Here is a 27,985-nt window from a genome sequence, read left to right on the forward strand (position 1 = left end):
TTAAAGTGTGTGGAGTGTGAATGAGAGGGAGTGTGCATGTGTGAGAGTGAGAGGACTTGGAGGTAGAGTCAGAACAGTGTGAGTGAACGTAGTGTGAGCCGGCATCCAAGTAAGTGAAAGAAGCAGGAGTGGGACTGAAGGGAGTATGAGTATATGTCAGAGAGGTGTGAACAAGAGTCTAAGAGTGACGGAGAAAGTTTGGGTGTGTCCATGTGTGAATCTGTTTCAGTGTCTACTGAGAGCCTGAGCATGTCTGAGGTGGCAGCTGTATGTCTTTGTTTCCTAGTAGCACTTATGTGCAAACAAATAGCACAACAGAGCCCTTCTCATCCCCCTCTGCTGAGTTGTTGATGTGTGTGCATTGGGCCATCAGTGCACAGCATGCAGAAAAAAACATATCAAATGAGATTCTATTGCTTAGATTGATTCAATTTCTATAGCTGGAAGCTGTGCAGAGTATCTTCTCCGATTATGCATGGTCCTAGTACTGCCTCTGCACAGACCTCCATTGAATTGTATATTTTCTGGAACAATTTAATTAACTACAGGCATATCATTTTCTTGACTTTTTAAATTATAATTTAAGTGACTACCATCCAAACTCCCACGTATTAGGACTTTTATGTGCCATAGGGTATTTTCAAACCTGTTATGAATAGGGTCTTAGTAGAGATATGAGCTGTTTGCTATTGGAATTCATTGTTTTATTGTGTCCCTTGTATCTTTTAAGGAAAATTAGTGCATTTGCGGATATCTTCTACCCCATGTCAAGTTCTAAAGGAGTCATCAAAAAGAGTGTTAGTTTACATCATGAGTGAATCAACTGGGGGAAAATAACATACATAGTTAATAAAAATGCTTACAAAACTCACTTCTAGTGCAGATGTGCCTAGCTAGTTTTCAGAATGTCATATATTAAAGATAAAAATATATTATTTCTAACGACCACGATAGGCTCTAAGTAATACCTTATTTATTCTTAAACTTTTTAGACTTTGGATTTACGGTAGTATTCCAAAGGGGGAAGCACAAGCATGACCTCTCTGTGGCCCAAAATAATACTGGCACAAATGCCTCAGGAGTTCAGCACAGAAAGATTCAGGAAAGCATTCTGTTTTTTTTTCAATTATTGGAAAACCTCTACAGTAGAGAGTAATTGGTGGAATTTTACAGGGAAAACCTGTTATTCATTAGTGCAGAGGCCTCAACCAATTGTAAGCACATTCCCAGGGTCCCCACTCACAGTTTAGTATCTCCGAAATGGGCTTCTTTACATGGAGGCATGGTATCTGGCAACACATCTATTGCAGAGTTATCTGCAACTCAAGTCCAACAAGCATTGACAATGCCAACAGTTCTGGCTTAAAAGATTGGTGTATGGCAATGTGAAGCACTGCATGTAAATAGCATGTGAATAAATACATGTTTGCATGCAAGGGAAGAACTGTAGAGTAATATTGGTGTAGGTTAAAAGGTCAGGTGACAGTTGCATGGTCAAGTCAGACCTAAAATTGATATAGGTTAATTACTGCCTTCCTCTCATCTATGCTGCTGCCAGAGAAAAACACCAGAAATCATCTAGTCATCTGGGACACTTTAATAGCATTACATTGGCATGAGTGTATCCCTGAAAGTACAACCTGAGGCAGCAGAGTAAATAAACAAAATGATCAAAGCTGCATGAAGGGCTTGTACTTTTTTTGTGGAAGCACACAAGTTCTGCTCAATTAAAACATGTACTCCTGTCTCCCAACATGTGAGTGGAGAAAAAGCCCCTCTCTAGTTATGCTTACATATTTGTCTGGTGACAACTGCACTGTCAAGCCAGGCCATAAAAAGATGTATCACTTTCTTTCCACTTTTTATACGTCTTCAGTGCTGTATCATACATATGCTGTGTAGAGACAGTTACCTTTTTTATTGCAAATTGAAAATTAAAGACATGTAGCTTTCCTTCTAGACAGAACAGACAGGGATACTCCTAATTAGCAGTCAGTCAACAGCTGCTGCAGTGGTCAAAACACCAGTGTACAAGAGCAGTGGTGCCAGAGAATCAGAGATCTATTCCCATATTGTTGTATTTTTAAAATAAGAAATGAAAGGTTATCAAATGAAGTCACTGTGGTTTTTTTCGGAAAAGATTCTCAAAAATGAAAAACATTTAGCCAGTGTTATTTATTAGACATATGTCTGACAATTTCCCCATCATTTTTACACAGCGGCTCACATTTCTGTGACATTTTATTTCATTATGAAGTTATGAAAATGGACTTTGTTGCACCTTAAATGCTAAATGTATAGAACACCCCAACAAGATGCATTAAAAATGCACTCCAGTGAAAAAATGCTAATCGATGTTTTCAATATTAACATTCTTCATAAAAAGCTTCTTGTTTGCCATTTCCAGACGCGGTTCTTAATTAATATCAAGATGATTAACTTCTCTCTTTTTCATTTTACAGAATTACAGCTTGTGCTATGACCATGAAAAAGTATGTCCAAGAGAATGTCAGCCAGAAATCTAACACCACCATAAAGTATTTTATGAAGATGCTGAGCAGTGTCAGTGAGACTCTGATATTCATTTTCATGGGTGTGTCCACTATAGGAAGAAACCATGAGTGGAACTGGGCCTTTGTCTGCTTCTCCTTGCTCTTCTGCTTGATTTGGCGTGCAATAAGTAAGAGATGATGTTTCAAACACAGAAAATGTATATTTGCTGGAGTAAATAAGCTGAATACTATGCAAACTGAGGCCATAAGAGTAATGGCCCCTAAGCTATATATGAAGCTCATTCACTGCATGGCATTAATACTTTTCTTTGCATAATTTATAAATATATCATATTTCTGGATCAGGTTGTAGTGAATGCACTGATAAGGTTGGTGCCTTTGCTTGTTCACCAAGATCAATCGGGTTTTATACAACACAAGAGTAATACGGTGAGTCTTGCTCTATTGCTTCCTTAGAATTAGATGGGTTGGACTACGCCATGGCCTTGCTCAATATTAAAAAATACTTCAAGACAGTAAGATGGGATTTTTTTTTTTAGTTCAGGTGATCTTTGATTTTGGCCCAGCTTTGAGGAGTCGGATCAACCTATTGTATTTACATATGCAACAAGGATGAGGACGGGGGAGAAATCGCTGACCACTTAAAGGTGGGTCATGGGATGAGGCAGAGTTGCAGAGTGATGCCATTTTGTTTACTTAAGTTATTAAACCTTTAGCTGACATTCTGAAAATTGCCTTGTTACAATTGGATATTAGAGTTGGAGAAACAACCCACACTATGTTGTTCACTAATGGCACATTGTGATATTTAAAAGAACTCAAGAAGGCAGTTGCAGATATTCTTAAATTGTTAGGTGAGACTGGAACTTTAGAAGGATTAAAACTGACAAGCCCTTTTTATTCCCATTGAGCATTGTGTGTAAGGGAGTGTGCTGATCAGTGTTTTTCTGAAAGGTGTTGCTCCCGTCACCTGTGGGGAGGGCTACATTGTTAAAGATGGTGGCTCTCCCAGGTGCTCGCAGGTCATACAGGAAGTGATGTGCCTTGCTCTAAGATCTTCACTTCAAGATATTGACTAAATTCTGCTGTCACCAATCTAGAGGATCCCAACCTTGAATACCCTAAACCTCCCTTATGAACCAATGTGTCTGGCCCCTTTTAGGCTTAGAATGTTACTATCCAGCATTCCAAATAAATCTGCTATACCTAGTTAAATGTTTCAAAGAGTCTCCTAATGTATAACAGATGTTTTTGGCTGGGTGTCATGGCAGAAAAACTCAGAAAAGTATGTACCTGTCCTCAAAGGAGCAGATTTCTGATAACCATACTTGATCTTGCTGATGTCATACGCTTGGAGTCTATTGTAAAGTTGTTGTATTGTATATCTTTTCAAGAGGTATCATGTGTAAAGAATTTCTCAATGCAGGAATTTGTATATCACTTTTTTTCGTTCTGAAAAAAATGTATACACATTTTCCATAAATTTCAAAGTATAATATCAATGTGTTATGTTGGACATCATTCTACTTAATCTGGAATGTAATTTACTACAGTATTATGGTGCTATATGGTGTGCAAATTCTCAGCATGCATTATTGTAGGTAGGAAGAATAGAATTTAAATCCCATGCTGTGTAATGGAAATCTGACATTTTTCACAGATAAATAGTCTGGGGTGAACCAAATAACTAAAATTTAGAATAGATGAAAAGTGGGGAATAGGTTAATAATGGTGATTCTTAAAGGTTTACTGTCTAAATAATCGGGATTTTATTAAAGACAAGGAGGCTAGCATTATCATGCTTCTATTTACTTCTTCAGAGCAGCAAACCCATTAAAAGTATCCAACAGAAGATTAACAACTTCATAATAGAAAACAGAATGTTCAGCTCCATATAAACTGTGTCCTCCATTATGTCCCTCTTTTGTTTGAATGCTTTGTCTCCTCCAGAATCCACTTATTATTGAAAGTATCCCTTCTTAAGATTCTGCAAAAAAATAAATAAGTAACTCAATTATAAAAAAAACATTATTTACCCTTACAAAAAGGAGTCACCAAGACTAATTGACACTGCTGACGTTTCACCTGTAGCAACAATCTCTGAATCATCGAGTAAGGTGGAAAAGCATAACCCCTCATTCTGCTCCAATCCTGCATAAATGCATCCACTGCATAAGCACCCGAATCCGCTCTCCAACTGACATAGTTGGAAGCGAACAGATCTATCTCTAAAGGACCCATAATCTGAATTATTTCCTTGACGAAATCCTTCCTTAGTTTCCAATTGTTGAAGTCCCTCATCTGCCGAGAAATCCAAACTGCTATAAGATTTTGGGGGTGATTCTAACCCTGGCGGTCGGTGATAAAGCGGCGGCCAACCCGCCAACAGGCCGGCGGTCAAAAAAATGCAATTCTGACCCTGGCGGGAACCACCAACACAGCCCGCCGCATTAACACTCCGACCGCCACGGCGGAACAAACAAACAGCGCGGCGGTCACCGCCAACAGCCAGGCGGCAGACAATGTACCGCCCACCCTATCACGACCCACCAATCCGCCACCTTTTCCGGGGCGGGAGCCCCGCCGATAAAAACACGGCGGAAACAGACATTTTCAATGGAAAACGCTCACCTCGAGACACTCCACGCGGAATCCGGACAGCATGGAACCCGAATTGAACATCATACCTGCTCTCGTCTACCTGCTCATCTACCACGAGTACGAACTCCGGCGCAGAGGTCAACGGTGAGTACTGCACCTACGACACACGGGAGGGGGGAGGACGAAAGGTTACGGGCATACACATATGCGACCCCCCCACACCCCCAATATGTACACACCAATGCAGAGCAGGAAGTCACAGTGACACCACACAAACACCCTTTAAAAATACAATGACACAACCAAATTTGGAATAAATATTTATGTACAAAAAAAGCACCTGGAAATAATTGAGCAACCGTGAAAAATATTTACAAAAACCAAAAATATATACACATCAGTGTATCACTGAAGTAACAAGTCCTGCACATCCTACGAATCTAACATGTCCGTGGGCCAATGTTCTGCGAAACAAGGGCAAAGCCCACACACGAGACCTGAGTCCTTTGGAGAGAACACTGCAGGGGCATCTGATGTTAAAACTACAGGCACCTCAGGGGGAAGGGAAGGGGGGGCCACCACAGCCACATGAGTCCACGACGCCAGATCCACGAGGAGCCACCATGCCCACTGCACCATCCTGGGGAGTGCAAAGCCACAGTTTCTCAATGTCTCTACAGTGGGTGGGCTGCCCACTGCACCATCCTGGGGAGTGCAAAGCCACAGTCTCTCAATGTCTCTACAGTGGGTGGGCTGCCCACTGCACCATCCTGGGGAGTGCAAAGCCACAGTCTCTCAATGTCTCTACAGTGGGTGGGCTGCCCACTGCACCATCCTGGGGAGTGCAAAGCCACAGTCTCTCAATGTCTCTACATTGGTTGGGCTGCCCACTGCACCATCCTGGGGAGTGCAAAGCCACAGTCTCTCAATGTCTCTACAGTGGGTGGGCTGCCCACTGCACCATCCTGGGGAGTGCAAAGCCACAGTCCATCCGGTGGATGACAGTCTCCACTGGTCAAGGAGGAGGCATGGTGGGCACAGTGAACCATAAACAGTGCCTGAGACGGCGGGACCCAGCGCAGCGGTGCATGACATGGCGATGTCCAGCGGAGCGGTGCCTGAGAGGAAGGGCCCAGCAGAGCGGTGCTTGAGATGAAGGGCCCAGCGGAGCGGTGCTTGACAGGAAGGGCCCAGCGGAGCGGTGCCTGAGAGGAAGGGCCCAGCGGAGCTTGAGATGAAGGGCCCAGCGGAGCGGTGCTTGAGATGAAGGGCCCAGCGGAGCGGTGCTTGAGAGGAAGGGCCCAGCGGAGCGGTGCTTGAGATGAAGGGCCCAGCGGAGCGGTGCTTGAGATGAAGGGCCCAGCGGAGCGGTGCTTGAGATGAAGGGCCCAGCGGAGCGGTGCTTGAGAGGAAGGGCCCAGCAGAGCGGTGCTTGACAGGAAGGGCCCAGCGGAGCGGTGCCTGAGAGGAAGGGCCCAGCGGAGCGGTGCCTGAGAGGAAGGGCCCAGCGGAGCGGTGCCTGAGAGGAAGGGCCCAGCGGAGCGGTGCTTGAGATGAAGGGCCCAGCGGAGCGGTGCTTGAGATGAAGGGCCCAGCGGAGCGGTGCTTGAGAGGAAGGGCCCAGCGGAGCGGTGCTTGAGACGGCGGGGCCCTGTTCAGCGGTGCTCTTCTGCACGGCGGGGCCCTGTTCAGCGGTACCTGTCTTCACGGCGGGGCCCTGTTCAGCGGTACCTGTCTTCACGGCGGGGCCCTGTTCAGCGGTGCTTTTCTGCACGGCGGGGCCCTGTTCAGCGGTGCTCTTCTGCACGGCGGGGCCCTGTTCAGCGGTACCTGTCTTCAGGGCGGGGCCCTGTTCAGCGGCGCTCTTCTGCACGGCGGGGCCCTCTTCAGCGGTACCTGTCTTCACGGCGGGGCCCTGTTCAGCGGTGCTCTTGCAGTATGTCAAGGGAGTCAGACCTGGCCTGGACACCCTGCTCACTCGCCCTCCAACCGTGCTGTGTCAGGCCCCTTCAGGGAGTGAGTCCTGGGCCCTTTGGTGTCGTCCCTTGCAGCCGGGATGGGGCTTGTGGGGCCCTCCTGCTCCGCGCTCCTGGTGGTTGTCCTCTCCGCCCTGCTGTCCTTCCGCTCCTTAGATGGGGCTCTCGGCCCCTTGCCTCCCCTGGCTGCTGTGGCCGGTGAAGTGGCCGGAGTCACCTCCTTGGGGGCAGCCGTCTCTGTCCGCTCACGGCGGCCCTTCAATTTCCGGGTCCTCTTGCCTGGGGGGGGGGCTGGCTGTCCCCTTGCTGCTCACCGAAGTGTTACTGCCGCCAAAGGGTGGACTCCACATGCCATGCACCACTTGCACTGTAGAAGTTGGGCTGGTGGTGGCTGAGGTGCCCTTGGGACTTTTCCCAGTTGGAGGGGGTGGGTCGGGGGAGGGAAATAGGTCAAAATTGGAGAAGTAATATTTCTTGGGACCAAGGTAAGGGGTAGGAGTAGTGGTGAGAGAAGTGGAGGAAGAGGATGTGGTTGTATGAGAGCCAGGTGTGCTGTCCTTGGGTGCAGGTGACTGGGACGTAGGCTGTGGTGAGGTGGTTGGCTGTTGTTTGGGTGTCTGCCTGCGTTTATGTGTCTTGGAAGAGGGGGTGACAGACACAGTGGGAGAGGACACAGGGGACGTGTAAATGCCAGTGGGGGTGGTGACTGCAGGTGTGCGGACTGTAGTGGAGGGTTTGCTGGTGGTGGAAGAACTGGCTGATGTTGGGGTGCATGCAGGTGTGAGTGTAGACGTCACAGGGAGGGAGGAGGGAGACGAGGAGGACGGGGACACAGAGGTGGTAGTGACTGTTGATATGTCTGCATCTGTGTGTTGCTTGGGTGAATGCTTGTGTTTTCTGTGGTGCTTATGTTTGGATGAGCTGGCCTTGGGTGTTGAGGTGTGTGCAGGCTGGTCTGATGGTGTGGATGGGATAGGTTGAGGTACAGGAGACAGAGAAAGGGTGGAGGCAGATAGAAGAGGGAGACTGGAGACAGGGACAATGGCTGCCGTCAGTGCTGAGGCCAGAGCAGTGAACGCTCGTTGATGGGCAGCCTGACCCGAATGAATGCCCTCCAGGTAGGCATTGCTCCGATGCACCTCCCTTTCCACCCCCTGGATGGCATTCAGAAGGGTAGTCTGCCCAACAATGACCGTCCTCACCAGGTCAATGAGCTCCGCACTGAGGGCAGCAGGGGTAACAGAGGCAGGGGCTGAGGTGCCTGGGGCGAAGGAGACGCGCGCCTTCCTGGCCGAGCGGCCACGGAGCGAAGACTGAGGGGCTGCTGGGAGGGCGGTGCTGGTGCGCTGGGTGGCGACTGTACCTGTTGTTGCGGGGGGCACAGATGGTGCCGCCACCGCTAGGGAGCTCCCAAACGAGGACGTGTCCGTGTCGCTGGTGTCTCCACCGGCCCCCGTTGTGGTGCTCCCCTCGCCCTCCGGATCACTGGTGCCCTCGGTGTCTGTGTCAGTGCCCACCGGGGCCTGGTGACCTGCAGCTCCCTCCTGCTCCGACGCCAAATCTCCTCCGCCTGATGATGCTAAAACACAAGAAGACAAAGATTTAGGGTGGGGGGAGAAATTAAACAAAGTTGAGTGCATGCCTTAGCAATACCCTTTGCGGAGAGGACAGACACAGGTGCCTCGTGCACTAAGTCGCGAACTTGGGGTACACTACTCAGTACTTCTGACTAGGCAAACAGGTCTAGGGACAACAGACGCGCACATGTGTGATGCTGGAGCATGGGTAGCTGCACTTGGCACCCTACAGAGGTGGGGGGCGGGGGCACAGGGCCATGCCTAAGGGAGAGGACTACACTACAGAGAGCGCCCTGGCCTAATGTCACCCACAGCCCTCCTCCCCCACCCAGACGCCTCCACTGCGCATACAGATAGGAGAATGTGCAGATACTCACCCCCTTGTGTCTGCTGTGCTGTCCTCAAGCGCCCATCCAAATTAGGGTAGGCCACCGCCAGGATCCGGGACATCAGGGGGGTCATGGTGCGACTGGCACCCCTCCTAGGTCGGGAGGCCATCCCCAGCAGTGTTTCTGCGGTCTTCCTCGTTCCGCGGCGGATGTCCTCCCACCTCTTGCGGCAGTGGGTGCCCCGTCTGTTGTAGACCCCCAAGTTCCGGACTTCCTTGGCGATGGCACGCCAAATATCGATTTTCTGATGGGCGCTCACCTGTTTGACATGTACAGGGTGGGAAAGAGAAACCGTCACATATCTGCATGTTTGGAGTACATGCCCCCCTCCCCAACCTTGCCATGGTTCCCATTCTCTCATCTGTCGTGCGTTGCACTCCTCATTCCCTCCACACCCCACCAACTTACATCCCCCCCACTCCACACAGGCATAACCCATTCAATGTGCACTGAGTGTACTCACCTGTTGGTCTGGAGGACCGTAGAGTAGCGCATACTGGGGGAGGACCCCGTCCACGAGCTTCTCCAACTCTTCTGAACTGAAGGCGGGGGCCCTTTCACCAGTAGCAGCAGCCATTGTCACTTCCAGACCGAGTTCACAGCAGCACTTGCAGTATAGGTCCTCTCCTGTGGATGATCAGGTCTCGAATGATTGAGCAGATAGAAAATGGCGGTCACGCCCGCGGCGGTGCGTACCGCGGCGGTGCGTACCGCGGCGGTGCGTACCGCGACCGCCGGCGCACATCGTCATTGGCTCCTGAAACCCATAGGCTTCAATGTTAACCAATGCGTCTTCGCACAGCGGTCTTCGACCGCCTACCGCCACGGTGTGCCCCGCCAGCGCAGTGACCTCACATCCCATTGTCCCACTTCACAGGTCAGGCATCGGCCATTTCAAGGGCCCACATGGCTTAATTTCTAATTCGTCACACAGGCCTAGGCCTTGCAATGGCACACATACAAACATATCAAACCATACATTTACCTGTACTGTGCAAGCTGTGTTGTACGTACCTGTGAGTGGATTGACTCTGTACTCCATATTCTCCTTCCTAGGCACCGTCCGCTGGGACTAGCGATGAGAAGGAGGAATCCTCGCGTGTACCGGCCGCTGGTGGACCTGTCGACAATGGAAGAACGCCATATAATACTACTATACCGACTTGACCGAGCCTCCATCCATGAACTGTGTGCCCAGCTGGAGCCAGCCCTGATGTCTCCCATCTGCCAACCCACAGGAATTCCCCCTCTAGTGCAGGTTCTGTCTGTCCTCCATTTCTTTGCAACTGGCTCATTCCAGACAACAGTGGCCATGTCATCTGGGATGTCTCAGCCTATGTTTTCCAAGATCTTATCCAGAGTGTTGTCTGCCCTGATGAAACTCATGCGGAGCTACATCATTTTCCCAGAGGAGGGTGATTTGCCTACAGTGAAAGCTGATTTCTATGCCCTTGGACACATCCCCAACATCATTGGTGCAATTGATGGGACCCATGTGGCTTTAGTCCCCCCAAATGACGATGAACAGGTGTACAGGAACAGGAAGAATTACCATTCAATGAATATCCAGGTGGTCTGTTTGGCTGACCAGTACATCTCCCATATAAATGCCAAGTTCCCAGGGTCAGTGCATGACGCGTATGTTATGCGAAATAGCAGCATTCCCTATGTGATGGACCAGCTACAGAGACAGCGTGTGTGGCTAATAGGTGACTCTGGTTACCCCAACCTGCCGTGGCTATTGACCCCAGTGAGGAATCCCAGGACCAGGGCAGAGGAACGGTACAATGAGGCCCATGGGCGTACTAGGAGGGTGATTGAGCGAACCTTAGGGCTCCTGAAGGCCAGATTTAGGTGCCTGCATATGACAGGTGGATCCCTAATGTACTCACCAAAGAAGGTGTGCCATATCATCGTGGCGTGCTGTATGCTTCACAACCTGGCTTTGCGACGCCAGGTGCCTTTCCTGCAGGAGGATGGTCCAGATGGTGGTGTTGTAGAAGCCGTGGAGCCTGTGGAGAGTGAAGAGGAGGAAGACTCTGAGGATGACACAGACAATAGGGACAGAGTGATACAACAGTATTTCCAGTAACACACAGGTAAGAATCACCCACGACATTTCACAATTGCTTATAGCCTCCTGCATCTGTACTTTCTGTAGTTCCCCACAGATGTTTTTCATTAATTTTTGCCTTTCCCTTCCCTTCTCAGTGCTGTCTGACTCAGTACCTGACTTCTGCTTGGTTCGCCCATGAAATACAGCGTATTGACATTGGTATGTTGTCATGACTAATTGACAGAACAGAAATTGAACAGTAATATGTAATACATTTGTTAATAATACAGCATGACTCAAAACAGATTTGTGTGCAAAATGTGATTTATTTACAGTGCTAGATATCGGTACATGTGATTCTAAGGGTGATGGGTGGGGGTGGAGGAATATCCATGGCAGAGTCCAGTTCTCAGTCTCACAGGTGCATTGTCCTTTTGCCTGTGGAAGGATGGAGCATAGGCAGTTCATGGTTGGACAGGGTGGCAATGTGGGACAGTGGGAAGACTTGAGGGGGTATGTCCTGCTGGCGGGGGTCTTGACATCCTACTCTGTATTTTTTTTTGGTCTCAGGCTCCTCTTACGGGGTGGTTGTTCTTCAGCAGGAGGTGGGGTTCTGGGGGGCTGTCGAGGTGTTGGGACCTCCTGTCCACTAGCGCCGGTGGAGGTGGTAGGCTGTTCCTGGTCCGGGCTAGTGACAGGGGCCCTGTGTGGTGCACCATGGTCCCGCAACGCGTCCTCTATCCTGTTGAGGGCCAGGACGATGGTCCCCATTGCGGTCCCGATGATTCTCAGCTCCTCCCTGAACCCCATGTAGCGTTCCTCCTGCTGTGCCTGGATCTCAGTGAACCTGGCCAGTACCGTCGCCATCGTTTCTTGGGAGTGGTGGTAGGCCCCCATGAGGGTGGTGAGGGCCTCTTGGAGAGTGGGTTCCCTGGGCCTCTCCTCCCCCCCCTGTCGCACAGCAGCCCTCCGAGCTGCCCGGTTTCCCCCGGCCTCTGTCCCCTGGACGGTGTGCCCGCTACCACTGCCCCCAGGTCCCTGTTGTTGTTGGGGTGTTGGGTTAGCCTGGGTGCCCTGTAGTGGCAGACACACCGCTGATTGAGCTGTCCTAGAGACAGAGGCATGGGCCCGCTGGGTGGGAGCTGTGCTGGTGTTGGCAGAGGGGGTCGGGTCTGGTGTGGCCTGTGGCTGCCTGAGGGGAACCGACTGCCCAGAGGTCCCCGATGGTCCGGGCTGGTCATCAGGTTCACTGTCGACAGAGCTGCTATCCTCAGTGTGGGCCTGTTCTGGTGGTGGGATGGACACTTCTGGACCCTCCTGGCTGGTGTGTTGTTGTTCGGGTCCTGCATGGGGTAAGAGAGTTTGGTTATTGTTTCTGTGTGTGCAATAGCGTGCGTGTTATGGGTGCCCTTGTCCCCCAGTGCAGGCATTCCCTTGAGGGAGGTGTTGTGAGGGTAGTTAGTGGGGGGGGGGGGTTAGTGCAGTGGTCATGCTTAGATGATGGGTGCCCATGATTTGTGTTGGCATGCAGGAGTTGGTGTTGGGATGGGTGGGTTGTGCTGGTGAGACATTGTCAGGGAGGATGTGTGCTGGGGGGTTGGGGGTGAGGGTGGGGGTGTGGGTTGGCATGCTGGTGGGGTGGGGGGGATATAGTAGTTGAGATTGGACTTACCAGAGTCCATTCCTCCGGCTACTCCAGCGAGGCCCTGAGGATGCAGGATGTTCAAGACGTCTTGCTCCCACGATGTAAATTCGGGAGGGGTGGGTGGGGGTCCGCCGCCAGTCTTCTGGACCGCGATGTTGTGTCTGGAGACCATCGATCGGACCTTCCCCCATAGGTCGTTCCATCTTTTGCGGATGTCCTCCCTATTCCTGGGATGCTGTCCCACCGCGTTGACCCTGTCCACGATCCGCTGCCATAGCTCCGCCTTCCTGGCTATACTGGTGTGCTGCACCTGCGAGCCGAAGAGCTGGGGTTCCACTCTTAGGATTTCCTCCACCATGACCCGGAGTTCTTGGTCCGAAAAGCGTGGGTGCCTTTGGGGTGCCATGGGGTGGTGTGGGTGAGGTGTGGGGTGGTGTATGTGATGATGAGTATGTTGGTGAGTGGTGCTTTGTGCTACTATGTGGTGTGTGTGATGGTGTAGTGTGCCTCAGTGTGTCTTGCTATGGATTGTCTGCTGTGTCTCTCTCTCCTTCTCTCAGTAATTATGGTCGCAGGGGTTTATGGGTGATGTGGGTGTGTGTTTTATAGTTGGTTGATTGTGTGGGAGTGGTGTGTGTATGTGTATCAGGTGTGTGTATTTCAAATTGTCCAATGTGGCTGTGTTTTGGTGATGTGTGTGTATTCTGACCGCGGCGGTGTGTAGCGCCAATGGAATACCGCGTTTGAATGACCGCCGTGTGGATTCGTGGGTCGTAATGGCATGGGAGTATTTCTGTTGCCGTGACGGTGGAGGTTTGGTCATCTCCAGTTTATCGCTGCCCGCTGATGTGGCGGGCTGCAGTGGAGGACGGATTTTTTGAGGTTTGGCCGTTGTGGGTCAGAATGACCGTGGCGGTTAACCGCGGCCGCGGCGGTGTTATGGCGGTCTTCTGACCGGCGGTAAGGGCCTTTTACCGCTGAGGTCAGAATGACCCCCTTTGTATACCTGGCCAATATTCTGCTCTTAAGCTTATTTTGTGTTCCAAACAGACACCCCACAACTCTTTGGCCAATTCCGCCAAATTCCTGGAACGTGCTCCTCCCAGTTTGTTTATGTATGTCACCTCAGTTACATTGTTAGTTTTCAAAAGTACAGACCTCCCCTGCAGAACATCCTTTAAACATTGCAAAGCAAACATTGCCATCTGTAATTCTAAACAATTTATGTGCTTCTCTTTCTCTAAAAATGTCCACATTCCACCTGTTCTAAACCCAGGCAATGAGCTCCCCTTCCAAGTTTGCTCGCAGGTGTCTCTACTATGAAATCTGGTTTTGATCCAAATATCGCTCAACCATTCCAAGCATCTAGATTCTCTTTCCACCAAACTAACTCCTCTCGTGCCTCCTGAGATATGGACATGCCATCTCCGTACCATAAACATTTCCTTAAACCAGATATCTTTAGATGATGTAATGCTTTGTAATGTAATGGACCCGGAAAAATAGCTTGAATGGATGAAGACAGCAGCTCAATTACACGAAGAAACATGATCCATGATTCTGATAATGGGCTCTAAAATTCGCTCTACGGGTAAGTTCCCCTCTCCTACCAGCCCTACCATATAAATGACTGTTTGCAAAATTATTCTCATAGAGAAATGTGCTTTATCTAGGCTTGTAAATGTACACACATATTTTGATAAAGCCTTGACCATTCCATCACCAGATAGAAGGCCACCAGCATCCTTAGAAGACTCTATATTTGCCATATCCGATAATTTAGGATTTATATGCATTAGGACAGTTTTCCTTCTCTCTGCCAAAAGTCCTACATTTAAGTTCCCAACAAAGCAAATGGCTCTTTGACACCAAACACGTAAAAGATGCACATCCAAGTCCTTCCTCTTCAAATACGCATCCTCTACTGTGTCATATATCCTACCCAAAGGACCTAGCACATCAAGCAGTTTATCATGAACCTGCTTTAAAGACTTCTCTAATTCCTTCCTTTGATCTTTACTCAACCTAAATAAATGAGTAATCATCTTGGGATTCAAATTTGGTGTTAAACACACCTTCTCATCAATGACAGGACTCAAACACTCCGCCCTCATTACATTTCTTTCATCTTTCTCCAGAAACGTACATAACCTTGCTTCAGTATAACTGGCAACATGGTCTAAAGGCCAACAATCCTTTCCTTGTGGATGCCTTATATGCTTAGGCTCAAATAACTTTTCACCCAACGGGTCTAATAAATCCTCTCTACTCTTAGCTCTTATATTACCATCCAGCTCGTCTTTAATACAATCTTCATACTCCAGATCTAAAACATATTAGTCAAAATCATTTTCCTTTTTAAATTCCTCATTTATATAATCTCTTTCAGCATCAAGCTGACTCTCCTTTGTACTGCTCTGGGTACCTCTCTTTTTCAAGCCGCTTGGAACTCTAAATCTGTCCTGCTTCTCTTGCAAATGTTTCTTTTAATTAAACACTTTTCCCCCTGGACCTCTAAGATGCTCCTCATCCTCAGACGAAGAGAAAAACTCATCCTCATCATTACCTTTCCTTTTTCCCTAAGCCTGCTTAACTGACTCCTGAACTACTGCTTTTAATTCCTCAGTAATGACGTTTCTAATGAAATCCTCCTGATTTCCTTCTTTCTCCTTGTTTAATTCACACATCCTGTCCAAAATACTTTAAATATACCTATTTCTTACAAAATAATATCCAAATAATGCCTGCAAACGTCTCCGTGTGTACTGTATAAATCCTTCCTCATAACAAACCACCAATGGTAATCCCTTACCATGGAAACTCACAGCTACAGCAATCCACTTTAAACATAAGCTGCACTGTTCACAACATGATAAAACACCTCTAAAAAACAAATTTCCTAACTGCTTCCTTAATATTATAGCAGACGCACTGACACGTCAACACGTCCCAGTGTAGAGGATATGAACGGCGAAGTGTTCATTCCACTAATCCTCCAAAGCAGACGCACGCGCCTGCTCCTCCCAACGCTCAATAGTACAGAGCCTTTCAACACAAGCGTTATCCTCGCACCTGAAAAAAGGCCTCACGCTCCCACACAATTTGCTCCCTGCACAAGCAAACTCCTCTCCTCGCGCTATAAGCGCAACAAAAAAAGAATTTCAAATTAAGGCTGCCTTTCTTTCTCTCTTTTATTTTTTACCCAAAAAAACAAATAAACCAAACTTGCCAAAAAAACAGAAACTGATCTTATAACAAAATATTTCTAAAACAACAATAACATGTAGAACTACCCTTTTTTATATTACCCTCAAATCCTATAAACATATCTTATCCAAATTAATTCTACCCATAAATTGGGTAAAGCTTACAATAAATACAAACATATACCAATAAGTAAACCACAACAATTAGTAACATATACTTATCTTTCAGAAGCTGCAAACAAAAGAGGACCAACATGGGGGACACACAGTTTATATGGAGCTGAGCATTCTGTTTTCTATTAAGATGTTGTTAATCTTCTATTAGATACTTGTAATGGGTTTGTTGCTCAGAATAAGTACATAAAAGGTTAATGCATAATGCTAGCCTTCTCTCTTGATATCAATTATACAGTAGATGTAAATCACCTGTGGTTGATTACAGATTTCACTTCAAAATAGTAATTATAAACACAATTCAGTTCCCTTGATTGACTCAGTTGGAATCATGGAAGATCCTATTCTATCAGTAATATATTGAACATAGGCAAAAGGTGGTTATTTCTTCATGGAAGAAATTATTTTTGCTACACTGACATAATTGCATGAGCATACTGTAGATTTAATTTGTACACACTTTTTAGTTATAGCACAGTTCTCTCTGTTTAGTGACTAATATTAGCATGTATATAAGTGTGTCTATGAACACAAGCACATTAAATGTAGTATACCCTTGCTTACTTGTCTAGTAAGCAAAGGGGAATACCATTAGAAAAGACCACTTAGTGCATGATAGGTGCTCTTGCAGAAATTGATGCAAAACCTTCTAGGGATAACTTACACATTAATACGGGCCCATAAGTCTGTGATATCCGTACTAAGCTGGATGGATTCAAGATGTTGAGTTTAGATAGTAAATATTGGAAAGAATTGCAAGTGAAATCGGGAACATATGTTACCCATACAATATGTTATATTTTTATTTCTAACAAACATCACTCATTTATCACAATCCTAAAAGCAAACTGGTAAAAGAAGGTGTTAGTCCTGCAAGCCTTAGGGTGGTCTTCCCTCAAACCTTTTGCCTCCATTCTTGTAGTGTAATTAGTTTTTATTGGGCTTAGGACTCTGTGAACTTTACCATGGCTAACCAGTACTAAAGTGATTGTACTCACTCCCCTAAAGATGTTTAATCAACTTACACTAGGCTAATATATTGTACTTAGAATTCCCTTATAGAGTGGCATAGCATATACCCAGGGCCTGTAAATTAAATGCTACCAGTGGGCCTGCAGCACTTATTGTGCCACCCACTCAAGCAGCACCTTGAAACAAGTCCAGGGTCTGTCATTGTAGTCTGCAAGCAGTTTTAAACTGCCAATTCAACTTCGCAATATAAACCTCTTGCCAGGTCTTAAACTCCTATTTTACTGCATAATTATCACCCCAATAGGTAGGGTGTTTTTTAATTAAAAGACTGGACATGCACTTTTAAGTTTTACATGTCTTGGTAATGAAAACTCCTCAATTAATTTTTCAATATTATGAGGCCCACATGTCCTATAGGATAACATTGGGTTGCCCTACATTTAAGAAGTGCAGACATTTGATTGGGACCAGGTAACACATTCATGTTTTGTATCTATGAAATTGTAATGAAAAATTCCCATTAATGGTATAGTCAGATTTTACTTTACAACTTAAAAAATGCCACTTTTATAAAGTTGTGCATGTTCCTAGCCTTATCCCATTTGCTCCTGTAGCCTGTCTTGGGTCACATAACTGTGTGTAACTGACAGTTAGACTTTGTGAATTCCACTCAGATAGTCACATAAAAGAGAAAAAAGATGTTCCTGAATTGTCCATCTGCTGGTGTGATGGGAACTAAATGCTGTTGTGAATTACAGTGCACTCTGCAAGACTACTTTGCTGTATCATGGAAGAACTGCTTTGTTGTTTGGAGCCTCCCTTGAACCATCTGAGGCCACCCCTGCTGTTGAACCCTGCATCTTCACCTGAACCCAAGACTACTAGAGTGACTACTAAAGTGATCCCATAATAGCCTATGGAGATCGTAATATGGTAGACAGGATATCCATCATATTTTTGGTGGAGTAACCCATCCGCCAAACTCTAAATCAGGCACTAAGTCTGAAAGCAGAAGTTTTTTATCACAGCTCCCACCTGAGGCTCCCAAACAACAACGCACCCTCCCCAGACACCGCCTGCAGCCTTGCCCCAATGAACTTTACCTTTTCAGAACATTTTTTTAAAAATGACTTCTAAGTCAGAAAGTAAGTGCTGACCAGGCCCAACCAAGTTCTGTATCTGAACTGAGCTCCCTCACGGTTGGCCATACTATTTAGCACGGGCGTAGAACTCGGCTTTGCCGGTGGAGTTTTTGGAATTTGGGTGCTATGCAGAGTAGCACAGAGTTCCTGAATTCTGCATACTGGTGCAGAGCAGAGCTCCTTTGCGTGTGTAAGATGTGGTTTTAGCACTCTTTTGTGAGTGCAACAGTACTCTCAGGTTGCTAGCGAGCGCACAATAAAATTTGCATTCGCTCACGATGTTTGCGGTTGTGTGCGCGAGACACTGCATTTACCTGCACTGTTTCCAGCCATGACAGTGGCCATAACAGTCCCGCTTGTGAGTGCGAATGCACCTGGAGTCTATTTTCTTTTCGAGATACACCTAAGTCTAGTCAAAAAAAGGTTTTTCAGTGGATTTTCTTCTCCAGTAGACCGTTCAAGCTGCTTTTTAATGTGAGAATCCTTTTTTCTTTTTTTTTTTCAAATGAGAAGGAAGTGGCCCAGAGATTCCAATTTCCTCTCCCTGTACAGAAGGCTCCTCCGCGTCTCGATCCATCTCATGGTCACTTTTCACTTGGAATTCGAGGTGGAAGGATCACTCTTTGTATCCTGAATATATCCCCATGTATTTAAGAATTCTTCTGTTTGAAAACACACATGTAAGCTCCAAAGCTATTGAATAAGGTTGTTGTTTGTTTGCTTGGGCATGCACCAGTATTTCTTTGTACTTTAATTTGATTTAAAAAATATATAGTGGTGGGTGGCCTGGTGTTTTAGTATGGGCCTAGTCATTATTTATTTTGCTTTTCTTTGGTTTTTCATCTTTTGTAATAGAATATTGTTTCAAGCTCAGTACCTTTTCCACAAGTTTATAAGAACTGCAGTATTATTTTACTATGTTACCTAGATTTCCAAAGGACCATCTAGCCAGAAGGCCAAGTACTAGTAATCATAAGTGCATGAGATAAATGTTTCAGCGGTGTATGTTTTTAAAACATTCTTAGGGCAGGGATGGCATTTAATTAAATTAAATATGTGGCTATTGTTTGCATTTAATTTTTTTGCAAAAAGTATATGTGTTGTGGGGTAATATTTGATGGCATAGGAGGATGTGTACTGTTGTTGTGTTTTTTTTAGCTCAGTTAATTTTTGTGTTTTTCATTGCTGAATTAATGTTAGTATTTTCTTCAGTGTTGCCACCATGCCACCTTATGGCCAGTGTGTGTGTGTGGGTGTGTTTGTCATCGTCCACCATTTGTCTTTGTTCTCCATGCTGTGTGACCAGGGGCCATTTTTGTCACTTCTACACTCATAGGCATGAATGTGTTCTTTGTTCTCCATGCCTCTTTCTTCAGAATTGTTGTTTGACCATGTGGCTGGTGGCCACTTTGTGCATACCCCAGTGTGTCTTTGCAATAGGCTTGCATGTGTTCTTTGTTCTCCCTGCTCTCTGTTGTTTGATCACGCCATGTGACTGGTGACCATTTTGTGCATCTAGCCAGTGTTTATTTGCTTAATGCGTGCATGTTTTCTTTGTTTGCTATGCCTCCTTGCTCCTTGTTCCATGACCATGTGGCTGGCAGCCATTTTGTAATCCAGCCAGTGAGTCTTTGCCATAAGCTTGCATGTGTTCTTTGTTCCCCATGCCTCCTTGCTCCTTGTTGTTGTTATCTGACCTGTGGCTGGCGACCATTTTGTGGTCCAGCCAGCGAGTCTTTGCCACAGGCTTGCATGTGTTCTTTGTACCCCATGCCTCCTTGCTCCTTGTTGTTTGACCATGCGGCTGGAGGTCATTTTGTACATTCAGCCAGTGCATTCAGCCAGTGTCCCTTTACCATAGGCTTGCATGTGTTCTTTGTTTGCTATGACTCCTTGCTGCGTGACCATGTGGTTGGCAGCCATTTTGTAATCCAGCCAGTGAGTCTTTGCCTTACGCTTGCATGTGTTCTTTGTTTCCCATGCCTCCTTGCTCCTTGTTGTTGTTGTCTGACCTGTAGCTGGTACCATTTTGTGATCCAGCCAGTGAGTCTTTGCCATAGGCTTACATGTGTTCTTTGTTCCCCATGCCTCCTTGCTGTTGCTGTTTAATCATGTGGCTGGGGGGCTTTTTGTGCATCCAACCAGTGTCCTTTTTCCATAAGCTTGCATGTGTTCTTTGTTCCCCATGCCTCCTTGCTCCTTGTTGTTGTTATCTGACCTGTGGCTGGCGACCATTTTGTGGTCCAGCCAGCGAGTCTTTGCCATAGGCTTGCATGTGTTCTTTGTTCCCCATGCCTCCTTGCTCCTTGTTGTGTGACCATGCGGCTGGAGGTCATTTTGTACATTCAGCCAGTGAATTCAGCCAGTGTCCCTTTGCCATAGGCTTGCATGTGTTCTTTGTTTGCTATGACTCCTTGCTCCTTGTTGCGTGACCATGTGGCTGGCAGCCATTTTGTAATCCAGCCAGTGAGTCTTTGTCTTAAGCTTGCATGTGTTCTTTGTTTCCCATGCCTCCTTGCTCCTTGTTGTTGTTGTCTGACCTGTAGCTGATACCATTTTGTGATCTAGCCAGTGATTCTTTGCCATAGGCTTACATGTGTTCTTTGTTCCCCATGCCTCCTTGCTCCTTGTTGTTGCTGTTTAATCATGTGGCTGGGGGGCATTTTGTGCATCCAACCAGTGTCCTTTTTCCATAGGCTGGCATGTGTTCTTTGTTTGCCATGCCTCCTTGCTCCTTGTTGTTGTTTGATCATGAAGATGGCAATTATTCTGTCCATAAAGCCAGGGTGCCTTTGCCATAGACAAATGTCAGGAACTATTGATCATTTGTTTTTTTAAAGTTTATATTTAATGTTTTGTTAACATTTTCTGTGTATTTATTTTAATTTTTAATTTTCATTTTATATTTTAAAATTTCCCCCCATTTTTTAGTTTTTTAATTCTGCATTTTGCATTGATCCATCCACATCCATTCCTCCATTCTTCCATCCATCCATCCGTCCGTCCAAAGGAGCACAGCATCGCTACGGCATTTAGTTTTTTTAGGTGTCTAATAATTCCATTTCTTTCTGTTCATGCTGGCTGCGGTGTTGTAGGAGGCTGGACTGGCTTGTAGTGAGTACCAACGGGTACTTGCACCTTGCACCAGGCCCAGTTATCCCTTATTAGTGTATAGGGTGTCTAGCAGCTTAGGCTGATAGATAATGGTAGCTTAGCAGAGCAGCTTAGGCTGAACTAGGAGACGTGTGAAGCTACTACAGTACCACCTAGTGTCATATGCACAATATCATAAGAAAACACAATACACAGTTATACTAAAAATAAAGGTACTTTATTTTTATGACAATATGCCAAAGTATCTTAGAGTGTACCCTCAGTGAGAGGATAGGAAATATACACAAGATATATATACACAATAGCAAAAATATGCAGTATAGTCTTAGAAAACAGTGCAAACAATGTATAGTTACAATAGGATGCAATGGGGAAACATAGGGATAGGGGCAACACAAACCATATACTCCAAAAGTGGAATGCGAACCACGAATGGACCCCAAACCTATGTGACCTTGTAGAGGGTCGCTGGGACTATTAGAAAATAGTGAGAGTTAGAAAAATAACCCTCCCCAAGACCCTGAAAAGTGAGTGCAAAGTGCACTAAAGTTCCCCTAAGGACAAAGAAGTCGTGTTAGAGGAATAATGCGGGAAAGACACAAACCAGCAATGCAACAACTGTGGATTTCCAATCTAGGGTACCTGTGGAACAAGGGGACCAAGTCCAAAAGTCACAAGCAAGTCGGAGATGGGCAGATGCCCAGGAAATGCCAGCTGCGGGTGCAAAGAAGCTTCTACTGGACAGAAGAAGCTGAGGTTTCTGCAGGAACGAAAAGGGCTAGAGACTTCCCCTTGGGTGGACGGATCCCTCTCGCCGTGGAGAGTCGTGCATAAGTGTTTTCCCGCCGAAAGAACGCCAACAAGCCTTGCTAGCTGCAAATCGTGCGGTTAGCGTTTTTGGACGCTGCTGAGGCCCAGGAGGGACAAGGAGGTCGCAAATTGGACCTGAAGAGAGAGGGGACGTCAAGCAAGACAAAGAGCCCTCACTGAAGCAGGTAGCACCCGGAGAAGTGCCAGAAACAGACACTACAAGGATGCGTGAAACGGTGCTCGCCGAAGTTGCACAAAGGAGTCCCACGTCGCCGGAGACCAACTTAGAAAGTCGTGCAATGCAGGTTAGAGTGCCGTGGACCCAGGCTTGGCTGTGCACAAAGGATTGCCGCCGGAAGCGCACAGGGGCCGGAGTAGCTGCAAAGTCGCGGTTCCCAGCAATGCAGCCCAGTGAGGTGAGGCAAGGACTTACCTCCACCAAACTTGGACTGAAGAGTCACTGGACTGTGGGGGCCACTTGGACAGAGTTGCTGGATTCGAGGGACCTCGCTCGTCGTGCTGAGAGGAGACCCAAGGGACCGGTAATGCAGCTTTTTGGTGCCTGCGGTTGCAGGGGGAAGATTCCGTCGACCCACTGGAGATTTCTTCGGAGCTTCTGGTGCAGAGAGGAGGCAGACTACCCCCACAGCATGCACAAGCAGGAAAACAGTCGAGAAGGCGGCAGGATCAGCGTTACAGAGTTGCAGTAGTCGTCTTTGCTACTCTGTTGCAGGTTTGCAGGCTTCCAGCGCGGTCAGCAGTCGATTCCTTATCAGAAGGTGAAGAGAGAGATGCAGAGGAACTCGGATGAGCTCTTGCATTCGTTATCTAAAGTTTCCCCAGAGACAGAGACCCTAAATAGCCAGAAAAGAGGGTTTGGCTACCTAGGAGAGAGGATAGGCTACTAACACCTGAAGGAGCCTATCAGCAGGAGTCTCTGACGTCACCTGGTGGCACTGGCCACTCAGAGCAGTCCAGTGTGCCAGCAGCACCTCTGTTTCCAAGATGGCAGAGGTCTGGAGCACACTGGAGGAGCTCTGGACACCTCCCAGGGGAGGTGCAGGTCAGGGGAGTGGTCACTCCCCTTTCCTTTGTCCAGTTTCACGCCAGAGCAGGGGCTAAGGGGTCCCTGGACCGGCGTAGACTGGTTATGCAGAATTGGGCACCTCTGTGCCCAACAAAGCATTTCCAGAGGCTGGGGGAGGCTACTCCTCCCCTGCCTTCACACCATTTTCCAAAGGGAGAGGGTGTCACACCCTCTCTCAGAGGAAGTTCTTTGTTCTGCCATCCTGGGCCAGGCCTGGCTGGACCCCAGGAGGGCAGCTGCCTGTCTGAGGGGTTGGCAGCAGCAGCAGCTGCAGTGAAACCCCAGGAAGGGCAGTTTGGCAGTACCAGGGTCTGTGCTACAGACCACTGGGATCATGGGATTGTGCCAACTATGCCAGGATGGCATAGAGGGGGCAATTCCATGATCATAGACATGTTACATGGCCATATTCGGAGTTACTATTGTGAAGCTACATATAGGTAGTGACCTATATGTAGTGCACGCGTGTAATGGTGTCCCCGCACTCACAAAGTTCAGGGAATTGGCTCTGAACAATGTGGGGGCACCTTGGCTAGTGCCAGGGTGCCCTCACACTAAGTAACTTTGCACCTAACCTTTACCAGGTAAAGGTTAGACATATAGGTGACTTATAAGTTACTTAAGTGCAGTGTAAAATGGCTGTGAAATAACGTGGACGTTATTTCACTCAGGCTGCAGTGGCAGGCCTGTGTAAGAATTGTCAGAGCTCCCTATGGGTGGCAAAAGAAATGCTGCAGCCCATAGGGATCTCCTGGAACCCCAATACCCTGGGTACCTCAGTACCATATACTAGGGAATTATAAGGGTGTTCCAGTAAGCCAATGTAAATTGGTAAAAATGGTCACTAGCCTGTTAGTGACAATTTGGAAAGAAATGAGAGAGCATAACCACTGAGGTTCTGATTAGCAGAGCCTCAGTGAGACAGTTAGTCACTACACAGGTAACACATTCAGGCACACTTATGAGCACTGGGGCCCTGGGTTACCAGGGTCCCAGTGACACATACAACTAAAACAACATATATACAGTGAAAAATGGGGGTAACATGCCAGGCAAGATGGTACTTTCCTACACAACCCCCCCCCCAAACGAAGGACAATAAGACTAGCCATGACCTGATGAGTCTTCATTGTCTAAGTGGAAATATCTGGAGAGTCCATCTGCATTGGAGTGGCTACTCCCAGGTCTATGTTCCACTGTATAGTCCATTCCCTGTAGGGATATGGACCACCTCAACAATTTCGGATTTTCACCTTTCATTTGTTTTAGCCAAAGTAGAGGTTTGTGGTCTGTCTGAACAATGAAGTGAGTGCCAAACAGATATGGCCTCAACTTCTTCAGAGCCCAGACCACAGCAAAGGCCTCCCTCTCAATGGCAGACCAACGCTTTTCTCTAGGGGTCAACCTCCTACTAATAAAAGCAACAGGTTGATCCTGGCCCTCAGAATTAAGTTGTGATAGGACTGCCCCTACTCCTAATTCAGATGCATCAGTTTGGACATAGAATTTTTTAGAGTAACAAGGGCTTTTCAGGACAGGTGCAGAGCACATGGCCTGCTTCAGCTCCTCAAAAGCTTTCTGACAGTTTGCTGTCCATAATACCTTTTTAGGCATTTTCTTGGATGTGAGGTCATTAAGAGGGGCTGCAATGGAGCCATAGTTCTTAATGAACCTCCTGTAATACCCAGTGAGGCCTAGGAAGGCTCTCACCTGAGTCTGAGTGGTAGGGGGAACCCAATCAATAATTGTTTGGATTTTCCCCTGAAGTGGTGCAATCTGTTCCCCACCAACGAGGTGTCCCAGATAAACCACCTTACCCTGCCCTATCTGGCACTTTAAAGCCTTGATAGTGAGGCCTGCCTTTTGCAGGGCCTCCAAAACTTTCCATAGGTGGACCAGGTGATCATCCCAGCTGGAGCTAAAGACAGCTATATCGTCCAAATATGCTGCACTGAAAGCTTCCAGCCCTTGCAGGACTGTGTTCACCAACCTCTGAAAAGTGGCAGGTGCATTTTTCAAACCAAAAGGCATTACAGTAAATTGGTAATGTCCTCCAATGGTAGAAAATGCAGTCTTAGGTTTAGCATCTTCTGACAATTTGATCTGCCAATACCCTGCAGTCAAATCAAAAGTGCTTAGATACTTGGCAGATGCCAGTGTATCTATGAGCTCATCTGCCCTGGGTATAGGGTGAGCATCAGTTTTGGTTACCAAGTTGAGACCTCTATAGTCTACACAAAACCGCATTTCCTTCTTTCCATCTTTGGAATGGGGTTTTGGTACCAGTACCACAGGAGAAGGTCATGGACTGTCAGAGTGCTCAACTACTCCTAGTTCTAACATTTTCTGGACCTCTTGCTTTATGCAGTCCCTGACATGGTCAGGCTGCCTATAGATCTTACTTTTGACAGGTAAACTGTCTCCAGTATCTATAGTGTGCTCACACCAAGAAGTGGTACCTGGCACAGTAGAGAAGAGTTCAGAGAATTGATCTAGGAGATTTATGCAATTATCTTTCTGCTCAGCAGTAAGACAATCAGCCAAAACGACACCTTCCACAAGAGCATCTTGTTCTGTGGAAGAGAAGAGATCAGGTAGAGGATCACTGTCTTCTTCCTGTCCCTCATCAGTTGCCATGAGCAGGGTGAGATCAGCCCTGTCATAGTAGGGTTTCAGGCGGTTGACATGGAGCACCCTAAGGGGACTCCTGGCAGTGCCTAAGTCAACTAAATAGGTGACTTCTCCCTTCTTTTCAACAATTGTGTGGGGACCACTCCATTTATCTTGGAGTGCTCTTGGGGCCACAGGCTCCAAGACCCACACTTTCTGCCCTGGTTGGTACTGAACCAAAACAGCCTTCTGATCATGCCATTGCTTCTGGAGCTCTTGGCTGGCCTGAAGGTTTTTACTGGCCTTTTTCATGTACTCAGCCATCCTTGATCTGAGGCCAAGTACATAATCCACAATATCCTGCTTAGGAGCTTTTAAAGGTTGTTCCCAACCCTCCTTTACAAGTGTGAGTGGACCCCTAACAGGGTGTCCAAAAAGAAGTTCAAAGGGGCTGAAGCCCACTCCTTTCTGGGGTACCTCCCTGTAGGCAAAAAGGAGGCATGGTAGAAGGATATCCCATCTCCTGCGGAGTTTTTCAGGGAGACCCATAATCATGCCTTTGAGAGTTTTATTAAATCTCTCCACCAGTCCATTTGTTTGTGGATGATAGGGTGTTGTGAACTTGTACGTTACACCACACTCCTTCCACATGGCCTTTAAGTATGCAGACATGAAATTGCTTCCTCTGTCTGATACCACTTCCTTTGGGAAGCCCACCCTGGAAAATATTCCCAGGAGGGCCTTTGCCACTGCAGGAGCTGTAGTGGTCCTTAAAGCAATAGCTTCAGGATATCTTGTGGCATGGTCCACTACCACCAAGATAAATCTATTGCCTGAAGCAGTAGGAGGGTCAAGGGGGCCAACTATGTCAACCCCTACCCTTTCAAAGGGAACCCCAACCACAGGCAGTGGGATAAGGGGTGCCTTTGGGGTGCCACCTGTCTTGCCACTGGCTTGACAGGTTTCACAGGACTTACAAAATTCCTTTGTGTCCTCAGACATCCTAGGCCAATGAAACAATGGAACCAATCTGTCCCAAGTTTTCATTTGACCCAGGTGCCCAGCTAGGGGAATGTCATGTGCCAGTGTTAGGAGGAACTTTCTGTACTCCTGAGGAATCACTAATCTCCTGGCAGCTCCAGGTTTAGGATCCCTATGCTCAGTGTACAAGAGGTTGTCCTCCCAGTAAACTCTGTGAGAGTCACTGACATCCCCATTAGCCTGTTTGACAGCTTGCTGTCTGAGACCCTCTAATGTGGGACAGGTTTGCTGTGCCACACTCAGCTCCTCTCTGGCAGGCCCCCCTTCACCCAAAAGCTCAGCAGTGTCTGCTTCCAGCTCCTCTGGTGTAGGTTCTGCACAGGGAGGGAATTCTTCTTCCTCAGAAGTTGAATCCACTGTAGAGGGAGGGATAGTAGGAAGTGGTTTGCTTCTACGAGCCCTAGCTTTAGGGAGCACTTGGTCCATTGTTCCAGGATCCAAGCTTCCCTGTCGTTTTTGCTTTTTGGCCTGAGCCCTTGTCAAAGCAAAAATATGCCCTGGGATGCCCAGCATTGCTGCATGGGCCTCCAACTCCACATCTGACCAAGCTGATGTCTCCAAATCATTCCCTAATAGACAGTCTACAGGTAAATCTGAAGCTACCACAACTTTCTTTGGACCAGTAACCCCCCCCCCAGTTGAGATTTACAACAGCCATGGGGTGGCTAAGTGTGTTGTTGTGAGCATCGGTTACTTGGTACTGGTGACCTAGTAGGTGTTGTTCAGGGTGGACCAGTTTCTCTATGACCATAGTCACACTGGCACCAGTGTCCCTGTAGGCTTGAACCTCAACACCATTTATTAGGGGTAGCTGCTTGTACTTATCCATATTAAGGGGACAAGCAACTAAGGTGGCTAAATCAATAGCCCCCTCAGAGACTAACACAGCCTCTGTGGCCTCCCTAACAAGGCCAACCCCAACAAAATTACCAAAAGTAAGCCCATCTACTCCCTTAGATTGGCTATTAGTAGGTTTGCTCCCACCACCACTGCTATTAGTAGGTACACTAGGTGTAGCAGTAGGGGTTGTAGTGGTAGGAGCAGTGGTGCCTTTCTTTGGACAACTGGGATC

At 47.2% G+C, this 27,985-nt stretch overlaps 1 protein-coding gene across 1 annotated transcript in view; it reads left to right on the top strand.

Annotated features, from left to right (window-relative positions):
- SLC9A4 (solute carrier family 9 member A4) overlaps nucleotides 1-27,985 on the top strand; it is a 483,018-nt gene that overhangs the window by 232,755 nt on the left and 222,278 nt on the right. Inside the window, exon 4 of the mRNA XM_069204437.1 lies at nucleotides 2,463-2,680. Coding sequence (XP_069060538.1) covers nucleotides 2,463-2,680 — 218 coding nt within the window. The remainder of the gene's footprint in view (nucleotides 1-2,462; nucleotides 2,681-27,985) is intronic.

Source organism: Pleurodeles waltl, chromosome 8, assembly GCF_031143425.1.
Source record: "Pleurodeles waltl isolate 20211129_DDA chromosome 8, aPleWal1.hap1.20221129, whole genome shotgun sequence".
NCBI lineage: Eukaryota > Metazoa > Chordata > Amphibia > Caudata > Salamandridae > Pleurodeles > Pleurodeles waltl.